At 52.3% G+C, this 26284-nt stretch overlaps 1 protein-coding gene across 2 annotated transcripts in view; it reads right to left on the reverse strand.

The window, feature by feature from the left end:
* Positions 1-4220: 4220 nt before the first annotated feature.
* Positions 4221-26284, reverse strand: part of CYTH4 (cytohesin 4) — a 30396-nt gene continuing 8332 nt past the window's right edge. Inside the window, exons 2-13 of one of the 2 annotated variants that reach the window (XM_066258955.1) lie at positions 26114-26196; positions 24832-24896; positions 23545-23611; positions 21986-22104; positions 19469-19549; positions 17945-18057; positions 15961-16109; positions 10103-10214; positions 8193-8269; positions 7737-7808; positions 7232-7386; positions 4221-5992 (exon numbers count right to left, since the gene is read on the reverse strand). In XM_066258955.1, the coding sequence (XP_066115052.1) occupies positions 5920-5992; positions 7232-7386; positions 7737-7808; positions 8193-8269; positions 10103-10214; positions 15961-16109; positions 17945-18057; positions 19469-19549; positions 21986-22104; positions 23545-23611; positions 24832-24896; positions 26114-26196 (1166 nt within the window). In that variant the 3' untranslated portion in view covers positions 4221-5919. The remainder of the gene's footprint in view (positions 5993-7231; positions 7387-7736; positions 7809-8192; positions 8270-10102; positions 10215-15960; positions 16110-17944; positions 18058-19468; positions 19550-21985; positions 22105-23544; positions 23612-24831; positions 24897-26113; positions 26197-26284) is intronic. The other variant, XM_066258962.1, reaches the window with a different exon arrangement.

Raw genomic sequence — 26284 nt, forward strand, 5'->3', positions numbered from 1 at the left:
GGGCCCAGTCTGCTCCGGACAAAATAGCTGTCCTGTGCTTCTCCAGGACTAAGAAGCTATGCACAAACTGGCTTCCAGTCCATAGGACCAGCTAGGATGCCCCTACTTCCTTGCTGGACTCTTGTAGATATGTTCCATCTCTAGGGGGACCATATGTCTTGGGGCGCCTGGGGCTGTCCTGGTTCACCCCTGTTGTCCTGGCATCCTCTCTAACCCAGCACTCTAGCACTCTCAGAAGGGTCCCATTTTGGATGATGATTGTGTGGTCACCTTAAATCTATATGGGTCTCAAGTCAGGTGGCCACAATTCCATTCTGGCTCAGGTCCTTCTAGCTGGGCCATGTGCTGTGAGCTTCAGAGCTCCTATCTGTAGAGTGGGGAGAGCAGTGCCTACTCTGAGTGGTGGGAGGTTGGGAGGCAGCAGCATGTTGGCAGAGGCTCTGGTCCTAGTGAGGGCCCCATAATTGGTGGCCTTGGCCATAATATATTGTTGCTGGGCATGGTTTGGGGGACAGGGGTGTCCAGGTGAAATCTGGAGCACTCGGTTTTTGTGGGCTTGTTTCAGGGGTCACTTGCCACTAATACCTCATAGGAGAATATAAAGGGAAACCTCCATAAATATTGCCCGTGGGGGCCAAGGTGGCCAAGGCCTCAACCCATCTTGTGCTGTGGCTCTAGGAGAAGCCAGGTGAGCTTGGGAGGAGCAGGGAATTCTGTGACCCATAGAAGTGCCCTCCTCCTGACCTGTGGTGGCGCAGTGGATGAAGTGTCGACCTGGAACACTGAGGTCGCTGGTTCAAAACCCTGGGCTTGCCTGGTCAAGGCACATATGGGAGTTGATGCTTCCTGCTCCTCCCCCCTTCTCTCTCCTCTCTCTAAAATGAATAAATAAAAAATCTTAAAAAAAAAAAGTGCCCTCCTTTTCTGGGGCAGGCCTGAGATTTGAGTAGCGCCCTGGGCTTCTACAGTGAGCCACCTCCCAGCCCATGGCATCCAGAGAACCATGGGTTTCCTCCTGGCATCCTACAGACCCTCCTCCTCTGCTCCCTGCCCCCTGCACAGCCCCTTCCCATCCCCTACTGCAGCCTCCGGAGCTTTGACCCATGAGGAGGTCATTTCTCCCTCCTCTGTCTGCCCTGCTTCGGGCCTCAGACTCTGATTCATCCCTGCTGCTCCCAGAGCCCAGCTCTGGCCTGGAACCCTGTACCGGTAGAAGGTATGCTCCCCATTGAGGCCCTGTGGGAGCTGGCTTTTTTCCTGGAGGGAAGTTGGTGGGTTTTAGACAGAGGAGGCTCTGCTCCCTGCTGTCTGGAAGAAGTTGAATGGGATGAGAATGACACTGCCAGACAGGGAGGGGGAGGCAGAGCCCCGGCTCTGTGGGGATCTATCTTCTCTGGTGAATGTGGGTCCAAAGAGGGCATCCACTTGTTCAAGATCACACAGCAATCTGGGGCAAGGCCAGGACTTCAACCCAGATGTGTCTCACTAGGAGGCTTTGCTCTTCAGCCGTTCCAGGGAGGTTTGGAGAGGGTGGGGGTAGAGTGGCACCATGCAGGTTGGAGTGGCTGAGTCTCTGCTGCCCCGCGGGGGTCAGGCCTTCAGGACGCTCAGTGGGTGGTCCCTCCATCACTAGGAAGGAGGGTTTAAGGCTGGCAGAGCCCTGGTGGGAGGAGGCCTGTCTTTGCTTCTTTGATGCTCAATCTTTGCGGACCCCTGGGGGAATGCTTGAGTCATCACTGAGCCGGCAAACATATTTAGTTTCTTTTATTGTCCCTAATAATCAATTTATCCAGGTCTCTCACACCTGCCGCTTGATTGCCTGCCCTCCACCCTCCACCATCTTCTGTTCCCTGGCATCCAGGTGTAGTGCTCCGGTGCCAGCTCTGGGTTACCTAGTGTGCTCTCACTGCTCCGGCACTGGGCAGGGGTCTCACTTGCCTTCTCTGCACTCCCCTCGTTTCACTCTCCTACTCCATCCCAGGGTCTCCTGTGCCAAGCTTGTTCTCCCGCGTTCTACAGTGGCCTCTCTTCAGCAGCCCTGTTACTGAATTCCCAGTCAGAGCTTCATGACAAGGGGCACAGTGGCCAAGGGGATGCAAGGGATTACAGCACTGTGCACACAGTTCAGCTCTTGCCAAGACCCAGCCCTCCTCAAACTTGTATTCTCTTGGCCCACTGAGGCTTGCTTTGGGGTCTGAGTTCAAGGAGTACCTTGCCTTGGTATGCAATCTCATCTTGGTTCCTCCTGGTCCCACTGATTGGAAGAGCTAGGCTTCCACTTTGTTTATCTTTAATGAGCACCTCTTCCAAGAAGCCTTCCCAGATCTTTACCCCCATCCCCATGAATCTTTCCCCCTCTAGTAGCCTCAGGCTCTTCTGCGTCTCCGTGAAGGCATGTACACATTCTGCCCTGTAGCAACAACAAAAACATAAATAATGGCATTTAACATAACCTTGAGTAGGTGCTGAACACTGTTCTAAGTATTTTTGAACATACTTAATTATTCCCATTTTATAGGTGGGAAATCTGAGGCTCATAGAACGTAGGAAATTTGCTTAAGATATAGGGTAGAGTTGGGCCTTGAACCCAGCCCTCAGGGTGGCTCTCAGAACTCTTACTGTGGCCTTTCGTACTGTTGTGGCACCTCCTCATTTGCCACCCCCACCCCAATCCGGTATCAGCCCATCCCATGGCAGGAACACCCTTACACACGGAAGTCCCTGTTAAATGTTTGTGTGATGGAGTTCACCTGGTCCAAACTTGAGGGAGGAAGATCACATCTAGAGAGAGCCACTAGTTCAGGGGGCCACAGCCAAACAGTGAGGGAGCTGTGTGTCCTGACTCCCAGGCTGAGCCCAGCATGAAGGTGGGAGGGGAGGCCTTTGCTTATCTGTGCCATGGGTGTCTGTCAGGCTGCTTGAGCCTGAGGGTCCTAGCAGACCAGGTGCCTCCCCCTCCAGCCTGCTCAGGCCAAGGCTCTACTCTGGCAGAGGCTTGTCCCTGCCAGGGGCAGGCGGTCTGAGCCCTAGTCTGGTTGTGTTGTGGGAACCTCTCATCTATGTGTGGTGGGAGCCCCCTGCCGCCCAGAGTGAGGAGTGTCGGAATGGTGGGGAGGTGGGCAGAGGCTGCCCGGGAGAGGAGCAAGGGGGCCTCCGCCAGTGATTCAGAGGCCCCACCATTCCTGGATTGTGATGTGGCCCTGTCCCCCTTTCTTGCCACTCCCCCAACTCTCTCACTGCATTCTCAGGTATGCATCCTTTCCCCCCACCTGACTGCCAACACTCAAGCACAGCTCCTCTGAGAAGCCTCCCAGGCTGCCCTCTACCCAGCCCCGCCTCCTCTGGTCCCAAGCCTCCCTCTATAGCAGCACAAGTAAGCCTAGGCTGTCCCTGTTCCTTTGTACCTGCCCTCCCCCCACCTAAGCTGAGCTCCTTTTGAGGACAAGAGCTTTGTCTTGATTATCTTTTGATCCCTGGCTCTGTGTATGGAGCCTGGTACACAGTAGGTACTCAATAAACAGGGGCTGAGTGAATGACTATGTGGATAGGTTGATCAATCCAGTGCATTAAGGTCTTTGAGTGACTCACTGGTGGAATTTCAGACAGTGGGTTGGGTTAGGGTGTGGGAGCCACCTGAGTGCCCTACACCTCTGGAGGGGGCTCCTGGAGTGTTCACATTCAGAACCACAAGAATGTAAGCCCCAGGTGGACAGGGATTCTGTCCTCCAATGCCTGGAACAGTGCCTGGAACACTGGAGTTCTTGAATAAATATTGTGGAAAGTACAAGTAAATGAAGGTTACTGAATTCAAGCCCCTTTATAACACTCTGAGTGACCACTGGAGCCAGCCAGTGCTTGTATCCCTCCATAGACAGGAAGCTTATTACCTATCTCCCGAGGCAGTAGCTCTTTCTCTTTAGATGGTACTTCCTGCTGGGAAGTTCTTTTGCCTTTCCCTGGCCTTGGCAGAACCAGCACACCCCATCCTTGCTCTGAGTGAGCCCCTGCAGCAAATCCAGCCCCTGGGGACATCTGTCCAGTGTGACAGCCTTGAGTGGCCTGAGGATGAGGGTCAAGGGCCCTCCGAGTGCCCACTCTTCCCTGTCTGGCTCTCCTGCTTCCCTTCAGCTGGAAGGTGATGAGGTGAAGGGCCAGGGTGGGGTCAATGATGGCAAATGAGATCACAGTGAGAGAGGACAGAGCCCCATTCGTAAGGTAGATCATGACTTTTATTCTCTCTTCTGAATGATTCATGCTCCTCATGCCCAGAAAATCACTGATTCCCTTCAGTGATGAGGGAGGAACTGAGGACCAGATTGGGCAGGAGTGGACTAAGATCACATAGCCAGTGTGTGCCAGTGGTAGGAGACTTCAGACTCTATGACCACAGACCAGAGCTCCTCCCGTGGCTCCTTCACAGGCCCGTGAGGTGGCAGAGGGGGTGCTCAACTCCCAGGCTGACCGAGGCCTGTGGAAGTCCTGAAATGTCCTGCAAGGCCTCCTCCTGCAGCTGCCCTGCTGAGACCCTCCTCAATGCAATGTCATTACAGGCGCTTATGTACAACCAGAGACAGAGATCTCCGTTTAGAAGGCAGCTGACTCCATCCTGCCCCTGTGAAAGGTGTGCACATGCGGGTGGGGGTAGAGGGAGGAGAGGTTGCCTCCCCTTTCCTGGGACCCCACCTAGCTTCTGTTCACCCACTCAGGCTGGCAGTGGGGCGGAGGCAACCCCATATCCTGCTTTTCTGCAGGGGATTTCCCTCTAGGTGCTCTCCTAGGGCCCAAGTGAGGGGGCGAGAAGTGCCTCTGAGAAGAAGCCTGTTCGCAGAATCCTCCTCCAGGCTGGGGCATGCCTGGAGATGGAGCCGCTTGCCAGGGTGGTGGGAAGTTAGCTCAACTCTCCACATTGCTGCCGTAGAGTCTCAGGATGCAGGGATCCAGATGGGCTGCCCCTCACCACCACGGGAACTCCACTCAGTGTGTTTGCAGGGAAGCCTTGGCTGAGACTGCCACGAGCTTCTGTGTCACTCAGTGACTTGGCTGCTGCTTCCAGGTAGTCCTCCTGGTACCCACTCCTACAAAGCTCTCTCTTCTTGGCTTCTTGGTTGTACCACCAGTCCTGCTTGAGCACATGTGTCTGGGATGTTCTGCACCATTGTCTTGAGGAGTCCCTCCTGCCCCTACCCCGAAACGACATCCTGAAGGTGGAGCCACTCTGCTCTCAGCTCCCAGCAGCTGTGCATCCAGAGTCCTCTCCAGCTTAGTAAGTAAGAGCAATCATCTTCAGCTGGAAGCTCCTTAGGGAGACCTGGTGCAACCCTGTCCTACTGCTTGGAGGAAGCAGTTTGAGGGAAGGGAGGCAACCAGCTCACAGACTGCTGACACCTGCACTGGATCTGTGGCTACCCTCACCAGGTGGAATGGCAGAGATCACAGAGCCAGAAGGGCCAAGACATTTCCATCCAGACATCATAGTTTTTCAAGAACCAGAGGATTGAGGCTTGGGCAGAGGGCACACAGCACATTGGAGATGAAGCTTAGGAACCTCACGACCCCTCCTACCGTGAGGACTGATTGCATTTCAGAGTGCAAGGAGACATTCACAGAAGAGGAAACAGGCCTAAAGTGAGGACAAGATGCCAGGGTCTGGGGTTGGTTTCTCTTTGACTGCTTTCCTCAGGCCTTTCCTGCAGCAGCTGGGTGCTGGGAGGGCCTCGTTGCTGGCTGTGGGACCTCAGCTATTCGCACCCATCCTCCTGAGCTCTGCCTCCCCCCTCCTGTCAGCTTGAAGTAATGGGAGAGGGGGAGGATGTCTGCAGGCTGGAAGAGTGTGCCCTGGGCTGAAAGGCGGGTCTCTAGACCCCATGGTCACGGGGCCCCGGGGCCATGGGATGCTTGGCCCCAGCGCCTCTGCGAAGCTCACTGCTTGTTGGCAATCTTCTTCTTCCGAGCAGAGACCAGGTCGTAGAAGGGGACACGGGTAATGCTGGCTCTGGAAGAGGAAGGGGTGAAAAGATTTCAGGGCTGAGCTGGCCATCAAGGTGGGCTTATCTCCTAGGCTTGTTATAGGGGCATAGGTTTCCCAGGGAGAGCTTGGCCTGCCTTGCTGCAGGGTAAAGGCAGGTGACCCCAACCAGGACCAGGCCAGGATGAGTCCAGCCTCACTGGCATGATCCCGAGTCCCATGGGCAGGCCTGAAAAGAGTTGAAATCCTTGATAACTTTGCCCCCAAATGTCCCTGGACCCCTCAGGCTTCCATCAGACTCTAAGAAGGAGGTGGAAAGAGCCTGGGGGAGTCAGTGGATCTGCTTGCTGGGCCTGGCTTTGTGGCAAGTCCCTACCCTCTCTGGGCCTCAGTTTTTTCATCTGTAAGATGGAGGTGAGAATGGATTTGGCCTGGCAGTCTAACAGGGCTGCCGCAAAGCTTGAGGGAAAAGACCCCGCAGGTCCCTGGGACATGGCCCAGGTCCAGAGACTAGTCCTGTGTCTTCCTCTAGCCTACAGATTGCATCCTGTCCAGTGTCTCCCAGTTGGCTCAGAGTCAAAATTGTTATCCTGCTCCTCAGCTGCCCCTGCTTCTCCATTGCTTGCCCCTCCATTGTCCCCACACTGTAGCCTTTCTCACCTGGCCACACCCCTTCTCTATTTACCAGTCTGTGGCTCCCCAGTGCCCTTGAGAAACCCAAGCTGGTTGCCATGGTGGCCAAGGCCTTGCCATCCTCTGCAGAATCATCTCCCACTGCTCAGCCCCCACAGGGCCTTGTCCCTGCAGTCAGGCGCCCGCACTGCCTGGCACTGCCCAGCCCCACACTGGACTCTAAAATATTATCCAGGTGGGCCACACACTGACTTGATCTCTCATCTTTGCCCAGGCTGGTTCTTTCACCTGGAAAACCCTTCCCTCTGTCTCTACCAGATCTTCCCAGGGCCACTTTCCTGAGCACTGACCAAGTGTTGGAGGCTGGGCAATGAGCTTTGTACATGACACCTTGCCTGCTCCTCCCACCAGCCCCATGAAGTTGGTGCCTCACTCCTCTGTGTCCTGGGGCCTGGCATTGTGCTGGCAGAGAGGAGGTGCTCACAGAATATGGGTGGGAGGGATTTGCATGCCAGTAACAGGAGGGAGATTCTGAAGTTGTCCTCCTTTGCAGACTAGGAAATAAGGTCTGAGAAACAAGGGGCTTCTGGGAGGTGACAGGAGGCCCCTCCCTAGCAGCTGGCCATCCCTTACCGTATGGCCTGGATCCATTGGTCCCGCTCCTCGGCGCTCGAGGCTGAGATCCGGTAAGACTCATGCTTGCCCTCCACCACCTTGCCATCACCATCTGTCTTACAGGCTTTTATCTTCTGGCCCCGGCAGCTGGGGTTGTAGAGCTCCAGGCAGAACTGTGGGGAGGTAGTCAGGTGAGGGCAGGGCAGGAGTGGGAGGACAGGGTGGCTGGGCTGGGCTCTCCAGGAGACTCAGAGAGGACTAGACACTCGGGCAAGACCAGGGCTCAGGCAAGCAGCAGCACACACCCTGCGCAGGCCTGCTTCCTGTGAGAGGTGAAGGGGCAGGCACAGGGTCCATGGCCCCAGGAGGGAGATGGAGGCAATCCTGAGCCCCCTGGAAGGCGTGCTATGACTGGCCTAGCCCCCTGGAGCGCCCAGCACAGCCGCCCTCTCCTCCCACCCTGTTTCAGAACACCCCCCTCCCCCCAGCCATTCTGGCTTCAGGCCCCCACTCCAACACCTACTGGCTTCTTGGGGTCATCCACCTGCTGTACTGAAAGGTTTTCAAGGGGTATGATCCCCCGTGGCTCCTTATCCTGCAGGGGAACAGGAGGGAAAGTCCAGATCAGCAACTGGAGCCATGAGACTGTGGACAGGAAGGTAGCTTGTGGAGCTCCCCAAACTCAAGAGGAGTGCCCCTACCTTCCCAGACTGTCTTCTGGAGGGGTATGAAAAGTACCACAGAAAGAGCCTTGGCTGGGAATTAGGAGACCCAGCTTTAAGCCCTGGCTCTGCCTTGATCCCTGGCCCAGCCCATCCTCCCCTTTGTATCTCAGTTTTCCCCATCTGTAAAATGGGTATGGAGGTGGATCGCATGATCTCAAAGGGGCCCCAGCTCTGTGAGGCTACTGCTTAGTGCAAGTCCAGAAGGGAGTGGGAGGCAGTGGTGGTGGCAGGGCCAGGGGCAGGGGCAGGCTTACAGTAGTAAACTCAAAGTAGTAGAGGCAGCTATCAGTCAGGATGAACCAGCGCCGTTTCCATGTCTTCACGCGGCCTCCTGCAAGAGGCCAACAGTGCAGTCAGTCCTTCTCTCTGGGCCACCAGCACTCCCTCCACGGAAGAGCAGGACCTTGGATCCTTTGCCCCACCTGAACCCCTAACTCAGCCTGCTGCACTTCCCCCAGCTCTATTTCCTTCCTTCTTACTCAAAAATCTTAGCGGTTCCCCTCACCCCCAGGCTTCCCCTGAGCTGCTTGACCCAGCATTTGGGGCTTCCCCATGATCAAGCTCAGGACAGTGGCTGGTCACTCTCTGGGCTTTCCTGCCGCCCTCCCCCATTGGTCCGTCCCTTAGCCAGCTCCCTGCTTGGCATTAGGCCAAGCATTTCATCTTTCACTTGCCAAGAAACATTCTAGAGCAGTGGCCCCCAACTCCCGGGCCGCGAACCGGTACTGGTCCATGGGCCATTTGGTACCAGTCCACAGAGAAAGAATAAATAACTTACATTATTTCCGTTTTATTTATATTTAAGTCTGAACGATGTTTTATTTTTTTAAAATGACCAGATTCCCTCTGTTACATCCGTCTAAGACTCACTCTTGATGCTTGTCTTGGTCACATGATACATTTATCCGTTCCCACCCTAAAGGCCGGTCCGTGAAAATATTTTCTGACATTAAACCAGTCCGTTGCCCAAAAAAGGTTGGGGACCACTGTTCTCTGTTCTAGAGGGTTTAAAAAATTATTCACTTATTAATGCCTAGAACCACTTATGAGGAGGGCATCATTATTAACCCATTTCACAGATAACGAGACCAGGTCATCTGCTCAAGATTCTGCAGCAGAGCTGGGATTTGAACATCGGTGTCTTAGCTCCAGAGGCAAGTGCTTGGCCATTTTGCTATACATTCAACTATCCCAGTGATTATTTTCCCCATTTCACAGCTGCAGAAGCTGAGGCTGAATAACTGGATGTCTAGCACAAGGGTGGGGTAGCTGGACTCTGTGGCTTAGAGCCTCCCTGGGACTGAGAACTGTCCATTGGGCAAGAAAGGAGGCTGTGTGGGTTGTGGGATAGGCTGGGACGTGGGTATAAGGCATGCAGGGCTTGTGTGGGCACCCCAGGCCGACGTCCCTGCTCCAACCAAGGTGCTGTCTTCATCTGCCTCAGAAGGCCACTGTCCCTGGCTAAGTGTGCCTGTTGGGAGGCGCTCAGGAGTGGAGTGGGGACAGGGGCAGGTGGCTGGCCCTTAGATTCCCCTACCCCTCTTGCAGCAGCTGCCCCCTCTCCAACCGCAGCACCCACCCACACAGCTCTGAAGGTCTGAGGCCCTCCCTGCCCTCAGTCATGCTGAGGGGAGACTCCCCTGAGCCACATCCTATCACTCACCCCTCTGTCCTTCAGGAACACCCAACCCTCTGCTCATCAATATCTGCCATCTTCTGACTGTGGCCTCAGGCAGGTGCCCTGACTTCACTGAACCTTGGCCCCCCCCAGCAGCCCTCAGGGAGGAGAGACAAACTGTACTTGAAGGGTCTTTCTTGTCTGTCGATCTGTCAGCTCTCCTCCCCTCTTCCTGCTTGTCCTTTCCCTCCCCCTGTCCGCTTCATTCCCAGGACAGATGGATGGAGAGATCAGGCAGGCAGACAGCTGCACTGGGAGTCAGGAGACTGGGGCTGTCTTAACCCTGCCCTGAGGCTGTGGTCAATGTGTGTGTGTGTGTGTGTGTGTGTGTGTGTGTGTCCCCATCCGTCTGAGTGTGCTGGCATGAAAATGTGTGTGCCTTCATGTGCATAAGTATGGCAGCCATGTGCCCCAGTGTGCCTGAGCATGTGTGCCTGCATGTGTCAGCTGTGTGCCCCAGTGCGCCCAAGTGTGCGTGTATCTCACCCAGCTTGAGCAGCCAGCCCTCACGGTCAGGGTTGAAGAAAGTGTGAGTGAGGTCATTGCCGTCGTCCTCAGGAATGGAGAAGGGCTCACTTTTGATGCTGTCGAAGAGGTTCTGCCGGAGAGAGAAGGAGGGAAAGACCTGGCTGCAATGTCCATCTAGTCTGGGGCCTGGGGCTGGCCTGACCTGTGTGGCCTTGGGCAGGTCACTGGACCTTTGGGTGAACTCTTTCCCCTCCTGTTAGCTCATCATTGGTCCCTGGCATCTTGGAGAAACTCTCCCTGGTGCCCCAGGCCCATGCCATGCCTTCTCCTGTGAAGGGCGTGTAGAGGTCAGCCCCTCAGAGAGACGGTGCTGGCCACTTCACCCCTGGTCCCCACCCTGTCAGTATTTCAACCTCAGTTTTCTTGCTGGTGTTACCTTCCCAAGTGGGGGAGCTCCTCCAGGGCAGGCTTGGGTCTCGCAACCCCTGGGCTTGCTCCAGGGCCTGGCCCGAAGCAGGTTTGCAACTGTTTGCTGACTGAATAGATGCTGTCCCACCCTCCACCCCCAGAATTCCAGCCAAGGGCATGAAAACCCATGGGGGGACAAGAGCACTGGCTTTGGCATCAAGCCATCTGGGTTAAAATCCCAGTCTGGTCACTCAATGGCTGTGTGAGCCTGGACATGTCCCTCAACCTCTCTGAGCTGCTTTGTCCTTATCCAATAAATAAAGAGAACAAGACTGACCGGCTAGGGATCTGTGTGCGTGGGGGCTGTTAAATAAACTATACGGGGGTAAGAGCTGCTTTCTCCAAGTCAAGGGAAGGTGCTGGGGAGGCAGGAGGACAGCCCCTGCCTGCACCCCAACCACCAAGTGCTGCTTTTACAGGTCAGATAAGTGAGTCAAAGACCGTCACTCCTGTGTCTGAGGGTGTTGGAGACAAGGACACTTGTCTGGGACCTGTGTTCACCTGTGTGTGCATGTGTGTGGATGCACACAAACATACAAACACAGACACATAGATGTACACTCTGGGGCATGACAGCCAAGATCAAGGCCTTCTTGGGCAACATCCCATGCTTAGATGCTGCAGCAGAGACTTCAAGGTGCACCTAGGCGGGGAATATAGAGGAACTGCTGGGGATTGGGACTGGGTGCCTATGTTGAGAGGCTGGCCAAGGAGAGATCCAAGGTGGAACGCTGTCCTTGGCTCTCAGAGGCAAAGACCTGTCCTGGGTGGGCTCTGATTGTGGGGGTGGGGAGTTTTCAGAAAGCAGATTGCAGTTCTCCATAGAGGACTTTCTAGCAGTTAGAACTGCTGAAATGTGGAAGGATCAACCTTGTAGGTAACAAGAGCCTTGTCCCTGGAGGTGTGCAAGCCAGGGTTGAGACCTCCCTTTGGACGAATTGTGGATGTTGGCAATAGCTCATTCCTGTGTGTTTTGAAACCTCTGCGCACTTTGTTTCATGAATAACCTGCCCCGACTTCCAAGTGTTTGGGAAAACATTCCAAGCTGTCTATTTCTGCTTATTAAAACCAGACACAATACTGATTCTCCATCTCCAAGATAATTATATCATGTCCTTCTGTTGCATTTGTGTGCACTGCTGTTCAGATGGTTTTCTCAAATTTTTAAATGAAAAATTTCACAAGCACTACTTGATTTGCCCAAAGTTTTAGAAACAGTGTTTGCTTATTGAAGGTCTTTCCTGACCTGAGAGTAGGGTTTGAGGGTTTGAGCCTGGAAGCAGTGTTCCTGGCCTTCACAGGGGTGGCTTCCTACCACGGACTCTAGAGTCCCTGGGCTGCTCAGCCTGGCTATGGTGGGCTCAGCCTAGCTGAGCAGGGACCATTGCTCTCTATTGGAGCCCCTGCACCCCCTACAGCAGCAGGGAACCCCTATGGCTCCTCCCACCCAGGCCCAGCCTGGCCCTGGTAATTCCCAAGTGGCACGGGCTGGTTGAACAAGGGCCTGCAGCAGGAAGGCCTTGTCAGCAAATCTGTCAGCATGGACAGATATTCGGAGGGCTGGAGAAGACGGGCAAGGAGCCTCCTGACACCCGCAGGAAGCTCTGGCAGCTTCTGCCGGCACCGTATCAGTCTGCACATTCTGCCCCCACAAGAAAAACAGCTCAGCTCACCCATATTTTCTATACCTTGTAAACACCATCAACCCCCACCCCACCCCTGTAAGAAAACACCTCTGCAGATGCCACCACCAAACTACTGGGCCAGCCTGTCTTCTGCTGGGTTGACATGATCAGACAATGACCACATGCTGGTAGTTCTGCTGGCCTTGCATCTGTCCCCTTTTGCCCCCCCCCCTTAGTTTTCCTCTGGGGACTCAACCCCGACCCCAAAATCACTTTCTGTCCAGATTACTCAGGGGAGTTGACACCCACTGCCCGCACCTCTAGGCTCCAGGGCAGGGTGTGATTGATTCCCTTCTGGCTAATCAGAGCATTTCATCCTGCTGGTCACAAGGACTGGTCAGGGAGGGATGGGTGACCTAAGCCAGCCAATAAGCCTGATTCTGAGACTTTAGTTTAAACTGCTAAGCAAGATGGAAAGCCTGGAGCTGCCCCGGCCATCTCTGTCACAAATTGGGGAGGGCCTGTTTGAGAGGGGAGCTGTCCTGGCAGAGAGAGTTGCTGACAGCTGGAGGAGTGAGATCATGTCCCGGCCTCACTGAGCACCTGGATCTAGCCACGCCTGAAGCTGACTGACCTGAAGACAAATCAGTCCCTGATCTTTTCTGTTACATGAACTGAGATTCTTCTAGCCAGGAAGCAACTGTCAGCAGGGACACACAGCCAAGTTTTCTGTCCCTAAATTGTGCCTCTGGTCTATGCACAGGGAAGGGTTCTGGAATCATACATGGGTTCGGATTTGAACTACTCTCAAACTGTGAAGCCCCTCCTTGACTAGTCACCCCTCTTGGAGCTCAGCTTCCTTCACTGTAAATGAGGGGTGGTACTTGCTGCTTCAGTGTGTTGGGAGGACTCGATGAGAACGTGAAGTACCTGGAAGTGGGTCGGACACTGTAGTTCTGATGGAGTCACTTGTATACCACAGCAAAAGATGCCCTGAACTGCGAGGTGGGCCTCAGTTTTCCCACCTGTAAACCTTCTTCTCCTCCACCCTCTATTATTTCCCTAGTGCCAAGTGCCAGGGACTGAAGTGCATAATCTCCACTTCTAGAAGAATAAGCTGAGGTCAGGGCCATCAGTCCCCTTTGTAGATGAAGAAACTAAGGCTCAGACTCAAGGTCACACAACGATGAAGGCAGGGCTGGGATTTGAACTCTCATCTTCTGAGTCCACATCCTGTAGCTTTGCCCTGAGTCTCCTGGGCACTGTGCCCTGTCCCATCACAGGGGCCAGAGCAGAACCTGCTCAACTCACCTTTCCGTCACCCCTACTGTGCACCTCTGCTAAGCCTTTCCCAGCTGTGTGCCCATGGTCTGCAAATCCTTGGGGTGACCTCTCTCTAGGTGATGTCTCTGCATCAGTTTAACTTCATAAATCAGGTCACTTAAAAGTATTATTTGTCCTTGGCAGGGCCCAGGCTGGAGCAGCTTAATGAGGAATCCTTCCTCAAAGTGGCAAACTTTGAATATCTGAACGTGCTTAAAGCCGAGTCCTTGCTTTACACATGGGGAAGGTGAGGCCCAGAGAGAAGGTGGGAAGACCCCCTCTTACCAGTCCGCAGCAGCTACCTGGGAAAGATTTGGGTAGCAAGGGCCAGGCCTGGGTGCCCATTTTATACCCTGGGAAGTTTCTGGATTAATTAGCCCCTCCAACTATACTAGGCACTTTGCTAAATACCTTACCTTTCTATACTAATCCTATGAGATGAGCTGGGAGCTCAGAGAGGTCAAGCCACCTACCTAATGTCACACAACCAGAAAGTGGAGGAGCCAGGACTTGGATGTGACTGTGACTCCAAAGCTCTGTTCTTTTCCTCACTCTGTCCCTGCCTTTCTTGGCTGCCAAGGAGGATAATAACCCTTCCCAGACCTCCCAGGCAGAGTTTGAAGCTAAACTGAGATAATAGACCAGAAAGCCCTAGGAGCAGAAAGTTACAAGCTCTATACAAATACAATGCATTGTTAGCAACAAAAGGCTAAAATTGGGAAAAATATCCAAGGAAGGAGGTGCTGAAACAGGCTCAGTGGGGGGTGGTAGGGGGGGCCTGAAGCTATAATATGGCACCTGGGAGGTCTGGCAGGACTGTGCTGGCTTGTCATTAACTGCCAGACAGGTGAGTCCAGCTCTGCCACAAGTACCACAATGAGACAAGTCAACAATTCTCAAACGCCTTTTATGTTTTAGGCATTTTATTATTAAGTGCCAGGTTGTTAAAATTATTATTAATCATTCTTAATAGTGGCATAAGCCACCATTTAGAGCCTGTGCTATGTCTCTGGCATGGGCTATGCCCTTTACATTAAAAAAAAATTACTACTCAGAGCGGCTCTGTGACGCAGGCATCATTATCCCTGCTCCCCTGTTGGAGGGAACGGTGGCCGGGAGAGAGTGAGTCATTGCCCAAGGTCATGCAGCAGGCAAAGGGGGGAGGTGAAATTTGATCTGAGCTCCCCACCATGGTAAACATTCTCTTCTGGGACAAAGAAGGGTGTCAGGCTAAAGACCCTTCTTAAATAAAGAGGGGCACAAGCATCATTCCCATGCCCAGCTCCCCCCAGACTTCTACAGGAGGGACATGGGGTGCTAAGCTGGAAGGGTGGGCTTCACGCCCTTTCCCCCACTCTGCCAGGCTCTGACCCAGAGAGAACTGAAGCTCTGTTGAGCTCTGGGGCATCGCTAGTTCTAGAAATGAACTGTCAATTTATTTTTGCTGAGCCAGGCTCTGACACTCACTTCGGTGTTTACAAACCTTTACAAACCTGCTCCTGGCTCCCTGGTGCCCATAGGAAACAGGCAGACTCCTGAGGCTGTCACTCAAAGCCCTGGACACTTTGACCCTCTCTTGCCACCCATCACTGTTCATATGCACCCACATCCCAGCCAGCCACTCTGGGCTCCCCTTCCTTTCTCAACCAGGCCAGGCCTGGGTTCTGGTCACTTCTTCTTCTGATGTGTCCCTTCTCCATTTCTCCTCTGGGGAAACTCTGATTCAACCAACCTTCAAGGCCCAGTTCAAAAGTCACCTCCTCTGTGGAGTCTTCTAGGATGACACCTTTCCCCTGCTCCTAGGAGATAGATGTAGTGTCCTCTGTGTCTCCATGGCTATGTTCCCATAGTTAGCTCAGCATGAATCACCCAGAGTTGTAATTCACATGTGTATCATCTTCCCACCAGACCCTGAAGGTGGTCTGGGCAGGGTCTATGGTTGATTCATCCCTGGGTGCCCCATGCTGGGCAGAGGGCCTGGGGCAGTGTGGCAGGGGTGGAGGCTATTGAATGAGGAGATGGGAGGGCTGGGTTCTGCTCAGCTCTCAGGCTGACTTGCAGCCTGGTGGGAGACCTCAGTTTCCTCCTTGCTGAAGGAGGGAGGAGTTTGGACAGAGTGTGGGGGTTTTCGGCTGACACACTAAGAGTCTAAAAATCTAGGATTTGAAGAAATAGACTTGGGCTGCATGAGACACCTTTTCTGAAGATGTGAATGATTGACGCCAGAGTCCCTCACAGCCTGGAGTCCGTCAGGACCTGGGAGCCTGTCTCTGGACAACCTTTGGACGAGGCCCCTTGGGAAGGGTCATCTCAGGACCAGCCTCTTTTGCAGTGGGCCATCTCAAGATGGTTACTAACCTGGATGGTCCATCTCAGAGGAGCCCCGCTTGGGCTGTCAGTCTAGGACAGGCCCCTCCTGGTGCCTGGGGACTGGGTTGGGGGGCACCGTGCCCTACTTACCCGCAGCTGCTCCTCGGGCAGGTCGCTCCCATCATTGATGCCGCGGTTCATGGACACGAAGCGCTCAAAGGGTGGCTTGTCCCGGACATTGGGGTTGTGGAGGCTGGTGTTGAGCATAATGATGGAGAAGGACAGGACATAGCAGGTGTCTGAATATTGAGACAGCAGGTCAGATTCCTGGCCCTATTCGCTCTCCCCTCCTCTTCTCCAACTCTTTCTAGGGATCCAGGATCAGCCATCTCAAGGCCCAAAGGTCCACCCTATCCTTCTGGCATGGCATTTGAGGCCTGGCCTCACCTACCACTCTTCCTGGACCCCCTGCTCCAAAGAGACTCCAGCTGTCATGGTCATGAGATCCTCTGTGCCTTCCCAGCCCTGCACGTTTGCTCTCACTGGGCCCCTGCCAGGCATACCCTCCCCTGCCCTTTCCTACCCATTCAAACCCTTCTTCTTTTTCGGCTCCAGCCCTCCTCCCCGCTGAGCCCTTCTGGCCCCCCTGCCCACTCTGTTCTCTGCCTTCTTGGATCTCAGAGAACATTTATTGTTGGCACCACTGTTCAGGGCTTAGTCACGTGCTGCTGGGTAATCTGGCTGGCCTCGTGGGGCTTCTGGGGCCAGAGCTCCTGTTCTGTGATTCAGATGTTTGCATGCAAGGCAGCAAGGCCGGGCAGCTGGGCAGAGCATTTGGGAGGGAGGTGACTGCTGCTCTGTGGCATGTATCCAGAGCTAGGGAAGTCCAGCTACATCCCCAACTCTCTGGTTGACCTTGGGAAAGTCCCAGACCTCTCTGAGCCTTGGCTTCCCCATCTGTGACATTCGGAGGTTTAACTTCGAAGTAGCTTTATGTTCTAGAACATTGGGGATTTTACCTCTGATAACAGTGGCACCCAATGTTGTTGGTGAGTGCCGCATGCTCAGTTCTTCCCATCGCCATGACAACCCTATGAGTCAGGTATTGTCATCACCCCCATTTCACAGATGAGGAAACTGAGGCACAGAGGGTTAAGTTACATGCCCAAAGTTACAGAATTAAGTAGTAGGACTGTGATTCAAATCTGGTGCTTTAAAATTCCTTCCTTCCTGCACATACTTACTGAGTACGTACTAAGTGCTGTGGACTGGGATTCACTGGTGAGTAATCCTAATATGGTCCCACTCTTGTGGGACATTTAGACTTGTGGAGCTGGCAGACAGTAAAATAAGCAAGCACTAAAATCATATATAACTATAAGCCAGGACAGAGGCTCTGTAGGACTTGTCCTTAGACACACAGCCTAAAAGTATGCCTGTGGACAAGTCATTTCACCTGTATTCTACACAAGGATGAGAATACTGCAGACCTCACAGCCTGTGAGGATTAAACGGCTTCCTATGGGTAAAGCACTTAGCACGTGCCGAGTATTCATTAAATACAATTGGTTATTGTCACGATGACTTCGGATTCTGAGACTAGGCCAGGACAAGTCTGCTATGTCTTTTCCTCCACTCTGTGTGGAGGAGTATGGAGAATTGACCTCTGTTAATATCTTTCTATGCTCTGTTGCCCCCTATGTCCTGCCCAGGATGTTTCATGCTTCTGGGCCTTTGCTGAAACTAGAACTCCTGCCCAAAAGGCCCTTTCTCCCCTCGATCTTCTAGAGAACTCTTATTCATCCTTCAAAACCCCATTCAGACCCCAATGTCTCTGGGAAGCCATCCTGGACATGCTGACTCCTCCACCCCTGCCTTCAGCCAGGTGTACTGCTGCTCTCGCACCTTGTGCCATCATTTCCTGCCTCCTCTCCCAAAGAGCATGCCCTGAGGCAGCTCTGCTCAATAAGTACCCAACAGAGGGCCTGGCACAGTGTTGGTGCTCACTGAGGGCTTGGAATGATCTGGGTACTGGGGGTAAACCAGAATGTGTGGGGTAGCCATGGTGCTTTGGGAGATAGATCTGAGCCTGGCAATGCTGAGGAGGTTCTGGAGCCCCATCCCACACTGGCACCTGTGGACTGGAAGACGCCAGGGTTGCAGAGGCAGTATCGAGTGGCAAAGGTCTCCATCATCCGGTCAATCTTCTGGGCCTCACCTGGCAGCCGGAAGCTCCATAGGAACTGCCTGAAGGAAGAACAGGGCTGTGGGCAGCAGGGTGGGTGGGGACTTGCAGGGGCACCCTGGACAAGCCACTCTTCCTCTCCTGGGCTTAATCTCTTTATTTTGTAATCGGGGGCATCTGTATCTGTCATCTAAGCTCTAGTGGGATTTGTACTGGTGAGTGAGTACCTGCCATGCAGGAGGTTTCCAAGGAATGCTTATTTTCTCTTTTTCTTTTTTTTTTCAGAATACAGAGCTGAGTTCATTCTTCCCTCTGCCTGTCTGAGTCCTAGCACCATTTGTGGCCCAGTGTAGCTCAGCCAACGAGGGATTCTCTGTCTGCCTGGGGTCTGCAGCTACTCCTGCCTGGTCATCAGGCCCTACTACCTGACTATGGGACCTAGGCCAGTGCCTTCCCTTGGCTGAACTCCCTTTCTTGGAAGCTAAGCTTCCAGCTCTGGAAGTTGATGATTTCCACAGTTTTCAATTCCATGTCTTGAGGTCAAGAGCTGTGCCTATTCCTGTCACGTCTCTTGCTGGGCCTCGCACAGGCTCAAGCACCCAGTAACTGCTCCATAAAACATTCTTGAATGAATGAGTGAATGAAAAAATATTGGAAACTACCCCTATCCCTCAAAGAACATGGTAATTGGAAGGAAAGCCACATTGACTGGATAGTGGTAGCTTCTATCTTCTCTGCCTTGAAAACTCCTATTCATCCTTCAAAGCCCAGCTCAAAAGCTACCTTTTGGGAGCCAGTTTCCTAAGATTTCCTAAACACTTATTGTGGGCCCAATTCTAAGCACTTTCTCTTAGTCTGCACTACCGTATGAGGTTGGTACTATTATTACTGCCACTTTGTAGATGAAAAAACTGAGGCACAGAGAGGTGTGTGTGTGTGTGTGTGTGTGTGTGAGTGTGTGTGTGTGTGAGTGACTTGCCCAAGGCCACACAGGGGGTTAATGGAAGAGCTGTGATATGAACTAGGCAGTCTGGCTCTAGAGTTTGTGCTCCTAATCTCTCTACTATAATGCCTGCCATAGTTGTAAAAATAAGAGTAAAAATGATAATAATATCCTAATTAGAAAATAATAAGTAATAATATTGCAATACATGCTAAGCTGTATTAATAAAATAAATAAAAGAAGCACTATTCTGAAAAGTAGTGCGAATGGCAGTAATAATAGTTACAGTGATTAAATATTATTATAGTAAGGTTGTAATATGGTAGTACCAGTAGGAACCGTAGCAATGAACCAGGCTTTTCCAGGCAGTCTACACCAACTGTATCCCCAGCCTTAGCTGTATAAGGCAGGTACTGTCATTCATTAGGTTTTGCTCCTGACACTTTGTGCTATTAACCATGTGGCTCATGATGCCCCCAGTCCCCTCCTTGGCTGTGCCACAATTAAGGGCTGGGCCCTGGTCCACTCACCTGAGGGCCTGGACAAGGTTGAGGTTGGCAAACTCGTGGCAGTCCACGAAGGCCTGGAGCACCTGTAGGTTGATGGGATCTCTGGGGAGGGGCAGAAGGGAGGGTAGAATGCACTGGGGCACTTTTTGGTATCTACCTCCTGGAAGGAATTGAGGTGGGGGAGGGACAAGAAGGGATCCAGCCACTATCTGACCTGTGCACATCTATCTGACCCCACATCACCCCCTCCCCATGTGTACACCACGCTCTCCCATGTATGAACAGACCTTCCACCCCATGGCTCACCAGCATTGCTCCCGTCCAGCATAAGAGTCTGACTTTGGAGGGGCTTTCCCTGAGTCAAATCCTTCTTGTCACTGCCTGCCTGGGTGACACCACTCAAGCCACTTGATGATCCTAAGCCCCAGAGTGCTGATCTGTAGAATGGAAGCCACCATGCTTCTCCACGTTTCTCCCTCTTCCAGGATCTTAGATCAGGAAGTGCGGCCCTTCTTGACACCTGTGTTTTCTGCCTGCTCAGGAGAAGAGCTGTGTCCTCTGGGAAGCCTGGGAGAAGGGCTGCTTGCTCTCTGGTCCAGCTCCAGCCTGGTCCCTTATAGTCGAAGCCTCCAATGCAGCAGCTAGAGGGGTTCTCTCAGACTACTCCTCTGCCTAGAGTCCTCTAATGCAGTGGTTCCCAAAGTGTGCACCAGGGTGCACTGGTGCGCCCTAGAAGATTTCCAGGTGTGCCCTATGGCAGTGGTCCCCAACCTTTTCTGGGCCACGGACCAGTTTAATGTCAGAAAATATTTTCATGGACCGGCCTTTAGGGTGGGACGGATAAATGTATCACGTGACCAAGACAAGCATCAAGAGTGAGTCTTAGATGGATGTAACAGAAGGAATCTGGTCACTTTTTAAAAATAAAACATTGTTCAGACTTAAATATAAATAAAACGGAAATAATGTAAGTTATTTATTCTTTCTCTGCAGACCGGTACCAAATGGCCCACGGACCAGTACCGGTCTGCAGCCTGGGGGTTGGGGACCACGGCCCTTTGGTATTCCAGAGAAATATGTGCCTGTTGGGGACCAAAAAACCAACAGGGTTTTGGAGTTTAGATTTTTGGGGAACAGAGGTGTGGGGAATTGGCTGGAAGCTGACAGTCTGCCCAACCCCCCACCTCACTTGCCTGATTAGGTTGCAAAAGGCTGTTAAGCTGTGGTGCTGGATTGTTTACACTACCCCACCGTGTTCCCCAGGAAGACTGGAGACAAATTTCTTCTATCCTTTGTTTGGTGTGAAGTTAAGATGATATGTATGGTGGAGGTTTTCTGCACTCAACACAATTAAGAGTAAAAAGAGAGGAATTCTTCAATGTATTGACGAGGAAATGAGACTTTGCCTTTCAAATATATGCCTAAACATTGAAGAAATTGCTAGGACACATCAGGCTCATGTTTCTCATAAACACAAGAATGAAAAAACTTAACACATTTGCACCGGGACCTGCCGAATTTACTAAATCTTACTTAAAATGTATCTTTATATATATGATAATAAGATAACTATTTTTTCATCTTTTTTATTTTTTAGCCCCTCTTTTTTTACAAATTCTAAAAAGCATAACTCAAAAAATGTAACATAAAAATGTTTTTTAATGTCAGAATAAATTTAATTTTATTGTATTTATTTTGTTTAATTACCATGAAAGCATGCTTGGATTTTATTTTTTTCTTTAATATTTGACTTAATTATTATAATATATTTCTAAGAAGTTTTTATATAGTGCGCCTACAATTATTTGTAGGATTTTAAATGAACCCCAACTTCAAAAAGTTTGAGAACCACTGCTCTAATGGATCCTCACCTTGTCACCTACTACTTCCTCCTTCTTTTGCTTTCTCCCAGGCTCACTAACCTGCTGTTCCTTGAGCATGCTTCTGCCCTGGGGCCTTTGCATATGCTGTTCCCTCAACCTGGAATGTTCTTCCCCTAGATGTCTACCCTGATCTCCAAGATTTAGTGAAACCTCACGTCTCCCTGAAACCATTACTGTCCACACTGAAGTCGCAGCTCTTGACTTGTGGTCCCCAGCACTTCTCACCTCCCTTTCCTACTTTATTTGTATTTCAAAGAATTTATAATTTTCTAACATGTTTTACATGTTTGGGAATCTGTCTTCCCCACTGGAAGGTACCCCCCACCCCCCCCGAGAGCAGGAGTTTTGTTTGTCTTGATCACTGGTGTAAATTCAAGGCTTAGAACAGTCCCTGGTATAGGTTAGATACTAACAAGCATCTACTTGTTGAATAAATAAAAGAAAGCAGGTAGGCAGGCAGGCAGGCAGGCAGGAAGGCAGGAAGGAAGGTTTTGATTCAGAATCTGGAGGGGAGTGACAGCCTTCTCAAACTCTAGGAGTTATGACTTTCTTAACATAATTCACTCCCTCATTCACCAGCACACACACATATACACTAACCTGTGCATACCTGCACACCCTCATTCTCTTCCTCCCTAAGGTCCCACCCCCTTACCTCTCTCCCAAATAGGTGCCAATAGCCGTCTTGTTGAGGCCCTCTCCCTTGTACAGGAACCGGGCGATGTCCTGGGCATTGGAAGTCAGCAGCTTGTGCTCAATGAGGTACTGGATGCCCTGGAATTGGTACACAGAGCCATGAGCAGCCCTCTCAGAACAGTCAGACTGGGAGGAGGAAGGGAGGGAGCCCAAGTGGCCAGAGCCCTGTGCCCCACTTTCTGGCATTGGCACAGACTATTCTGGGAAGTTGTATCCCTCTTTAATGGAAGATACTTTTGTAAGATGGTGAGTTCCTCATCACTGGAGGCATTCAAAGAGAGATGGGGTTTCTGCAATAAACCAGGTTCGTGCCAGGTGCTCCCCAGGGTTCCTTTCAATCTGACACTCTTTGATTATAGGCTTCAGTGATTCTACTGATTTATACTTTTAAAATTTAATGATTCAGCCATTCCTTTTGTCCCCTTAAAGTTCAGTATTTAAAAATAGTGTTTCATTGTTTCCTTGCAAGTAATCTATGTCCATTGTATAAAAATGATAAAAAACAGCAAAATCACAAGAAGAAATTGCCCGAGTCCTACCGCTTGGAGGTAGAGTTACCATGGCGGCCACTTTCCTTTCCTTTCTATATGAAAGTGGAGCATGCCACGCCTCCACGTGGAAGCCTGCCTTTCTGCTATAACAGTATCCCAGACATCTTTCCTCATGACCCAGGCACTTGGAGCCTGTCATTCTCATTTTAGGAATTTGAAGGTTGGCCTCTGGTCTTCTGTGATGGTTCTTTCATGTCTCTGCTCGTTTTGGAGAAAGAGGCTCCTGGAAGAAGGGAGCAGTTTGAGGAGGGCTCTGAACTGTAGGCAGAGGGTCCTGGGGACCCCTCAGTGGCCCTTCCCTGGTGCTCGGGCAGGAAGTGTGAGTTAGTGTGTGTGTGGTCCCTGTAGATGTGTAGATGGGGCAGGGGTCCAGTTTCTATGGCTGTGGGAGGTGAGTGGGTGTGTGACCCTGTGAACTTGTGACAGGGAGGGCAGCCTTTTAAGCCAGAGCGGTGACTTTCCGGGGTCCCTTGGCTGCCCTGATGCACCTCCTTTATGTGTCAGCTTGTAGCTTCCTCCTATCTGTGTTCCTTCAGGGAAGGAGCCCACAGCCCCTTGAAGGGCAGGGATTGAGGCTGAACCCTCAGTGTTCTGTGCCTGCTCCCCAGATCTGGCTGCCCCAAACCGAGTGGCTGGAGACTGAGCCCCAGAATCTGAGGTCACCCTGTCCAATGCCCCACTCTCGGAAGAGGAAACAGAGGCCTAGTGCCAAGGGACTCCCCACCGTGGACATTATAGCCTCTCCCCGCCTCTACCTCCTGGCTTCCACCTCATGCCCGGGGCTGCTGTGCCGTGCTGACAGAGGCCCCAGCCATGCCTGGACCAGATGCTGAGCCCTGCTGGGCCTCAGTTTCCTTATCTGTCAGGTAGGTTATTGTAGCAATTGAGGGAAACAAGAGAACATTATGAAGGTGCCCAGCATGGAGCAATTCCGACCCCATGACCCAAAACCTCTGCAACTACTTACCTTCATGGGGTCCATATTGAACTTTTTGCGCCCAATGCATAACTCCTTCTCCTTTTGGGCCATCCGGCTAAAGACATGAAGATGTCAATGTGGGCTTCCCCAGGACCCCATAGCACCCCTGTCCAATCCCCAAGGACCCTCAGACACCTTGAAAACTCCCCTCCACTATAGCCAACACTCCCTAGGGACCTCAGAAGGGGGTGTCCAGGCCTGTGAGCACGAGCAATGCAGGTGTAGGCCCTCCCAGGCCTAGCACACCGGACTCTTCCAAAGGGCCCAGCACCATGGCTTCGAGAGTCCGGAGCTGCCCTAGGAGGAACATTTACAGGGCTCAGTGCTTGGGGTGCCAGCAAGAAAATGGGAAGGCTGGGAGTGTAAGCACAGGCTCAGGAGCCAGCTTCCTGGTGAAATCCCGCCCCACCCCTTGCTGGCACAGCCCCTTAGGGAAAGCACTTCATCTTTCTGGAACTCAGTTCCCTCATCTGTAAAATGGGGCAACATCGCCACCTGCCTCCCAGCACTGTTGGAAGATTAAAGCACTGAAAACAGCTGGTGGTAGGTGCTCTGGAAATGTTATGTTGTTATTGTTGGGGCCTGACCAGAGACTCTGGAGACGGGGCCACGTGGGAGTGCATCTGTGTGTGCGTCTTTGTGGGTGCCACACAGGTGGGGATCAGAGGGATTTCCTGGGACACTGGCTATAGGTGCCAGTGCCCTGGGGCCCTAGGAGGTTATGTAGGGACCAACATTCTCATCTCACAGGAGGGGAAACTGAGCCCAGAGAAGGGAGGGGACCAGCCCCAGGTCACAGAGCCAGTAAGAGTCCTCCCATAGAAGGGGCAGGGTGAATGACACCCTGTGGGGGGAATAGGGTGGACCAGCCTCGGTCCTGCCACGGTCCAGTCTCCTGTCCCCCTGAGCCCCTTAGCTTCCCTGTCCTCATCCTGGGGCTGTGTTTTCCTTCTCCCTAGTTCCTCCCAGGATGCTCCTGGTGGGGATTGGTCACGGAGTAGATCAGGGTGGGTTGGAAGAGAGTTTTGGTGGAGAGGATGGGAGGATGGGGTCATTTTTCAAAAGACGGAGCTGTCTAGAAGCACAGATCAGACCAGGGCGACAGTCTTGGGGCTTCCCTGTTCCTAGCTCATTGTTGCTGTGTCCTCCTCCAGGGCTTGACCCCTGACTTCAGCAGGGCCTAGACCAGGAGTGGCCCCTGCTCATTCATGACCTGTAACATCCTTAGGAAGACAGCATGGCAGCTTCCCAGGGTCCCCTGGCCAGGCCCCTCACCTCTCCTCCGCCATCTCGAAGCAGTCAATTTGGGCAAACACATCTGAAATCTCATCCTTCAGCTTCTGTTGGGTGGCATGAATGGGGAGGGAGAGTCAGTGGGCAAAAGCTGGGATAGAGAGTGTTTTATGAACCTTCCCCATACCCACTCCCACCTCTGGGTGTGACTTTCAGATTGCTCATGTGCAGATGGATGTCTCATGTCCTCAAAGCCCCAGACGAAACTATTGCTTTTGTCTGTACCGTTTCTTTCATTATCTCCTGACTTGGGGGGCTGACCCCAACTTTATGCCACTCTATTTCCAAACTTCTCGCGAGTTGTTATTGAGCTCCTACTATGCTCAGACTATTGGGCTGCAAATACAGTGGTGGGCAGACAGACTCAGACTCTACTCACACAGAACTCACAGTCTAGTGCTAGGGTTAGGATCATGGTGGTCACAGAGAAATGAAATGACCATGCAGAAAATGATCACAGTAATGATATAGGGAAAGCCGGACACATAGTAGGTGCTCAAAAAAAATACTTGCTGAGTGAATGCTTCTGTACCTTCATTCTTCCCTGCCATATTAGGTGGACATATGTCAGGGTGGGGTGCGAGCCCAGCAACTGTGGCCAGAATGGTCAGGGCAGTCTCTCAGAGGAGACAGCTTGTGAGCTAAGAATGAAGAAATGAGAGTCCCAGCCAGAGGGAGCGAGTGCGACGGCAGGGGCAGGACTGAGCTCAGCATATTCCAGAAACAGAACCAGGGCTTATCTCAGAAGGCTGTTGAGCATCATATGTGCTAACATCTGAAAAACTGGTGCATTGACAAGTGCTGGGCACCTACTGGTGTTACATTGACCAAATGACCTCCATTTTAGGGGGGATGAAGCTGTAGCTCAGCATGAGGATGAGAACTGATTGTAGCCACTCAAGTGGGGGTGGAACCCAACATGTGATAAGGTGTATAGAGCCCCAGGCAGGCTCTGCACACAGTAGGGGCTTAATCCATTGCTGTCCTCCCCTCCCTCTCTTCTGGCTCTCTCCTGGCCACTCAGCCCAGGAGTGAGGGGAGTCCCCTGGAAATTCTGTTCTCCCCACTCTTGGGGGCTGAGAATGAGGCTCAGTGTGGTTGGAATCTGGCCCCCTCTCTGACCAGGTTGGGGACAAGAGTGAGTGGGAGAGGTGTGAGTATATATGAGTGTTTGGGGGTGTGTGTGGTTTGAGGGTGTGTCAGCGTGGACATGTGTGTGGTCATGAGCATGAATATTTGTGAGTGTGAGTGTGTGTGTGCTCACCTGGATGTCCTCCAGAAGTTGCTTCCGGTGCCATTTGATCCGCTGCAGCTCCTCAGTTTCCCCACTGTTCAGCTCAGCGGGGTCTGGAGAGAGGAGAACCCATGGCCACTGGCTCACTTACAGCCCTCCCCTCCGCCGCTCAGCTCCAGTCACACCACACAGCTCTTCCCT

This window comes from Saccopteryx bilineata, chromosome 1 (assembly GCF_036850765.1).
Source record: "Saccopteryx bilineata isolate mSacBil1 chromosome 1, mSacBil1_pri_phased_curated, whole genome shotgun sequence".
In the NCBI taxonomy this organism is placed as follows: domain Eukaryota; kingdom Metazoa; phylum Chordata; class Mammalia; order Chiroptera; family Emballonuridae; genus Saccopteryx; species Saccopteryx bilineata.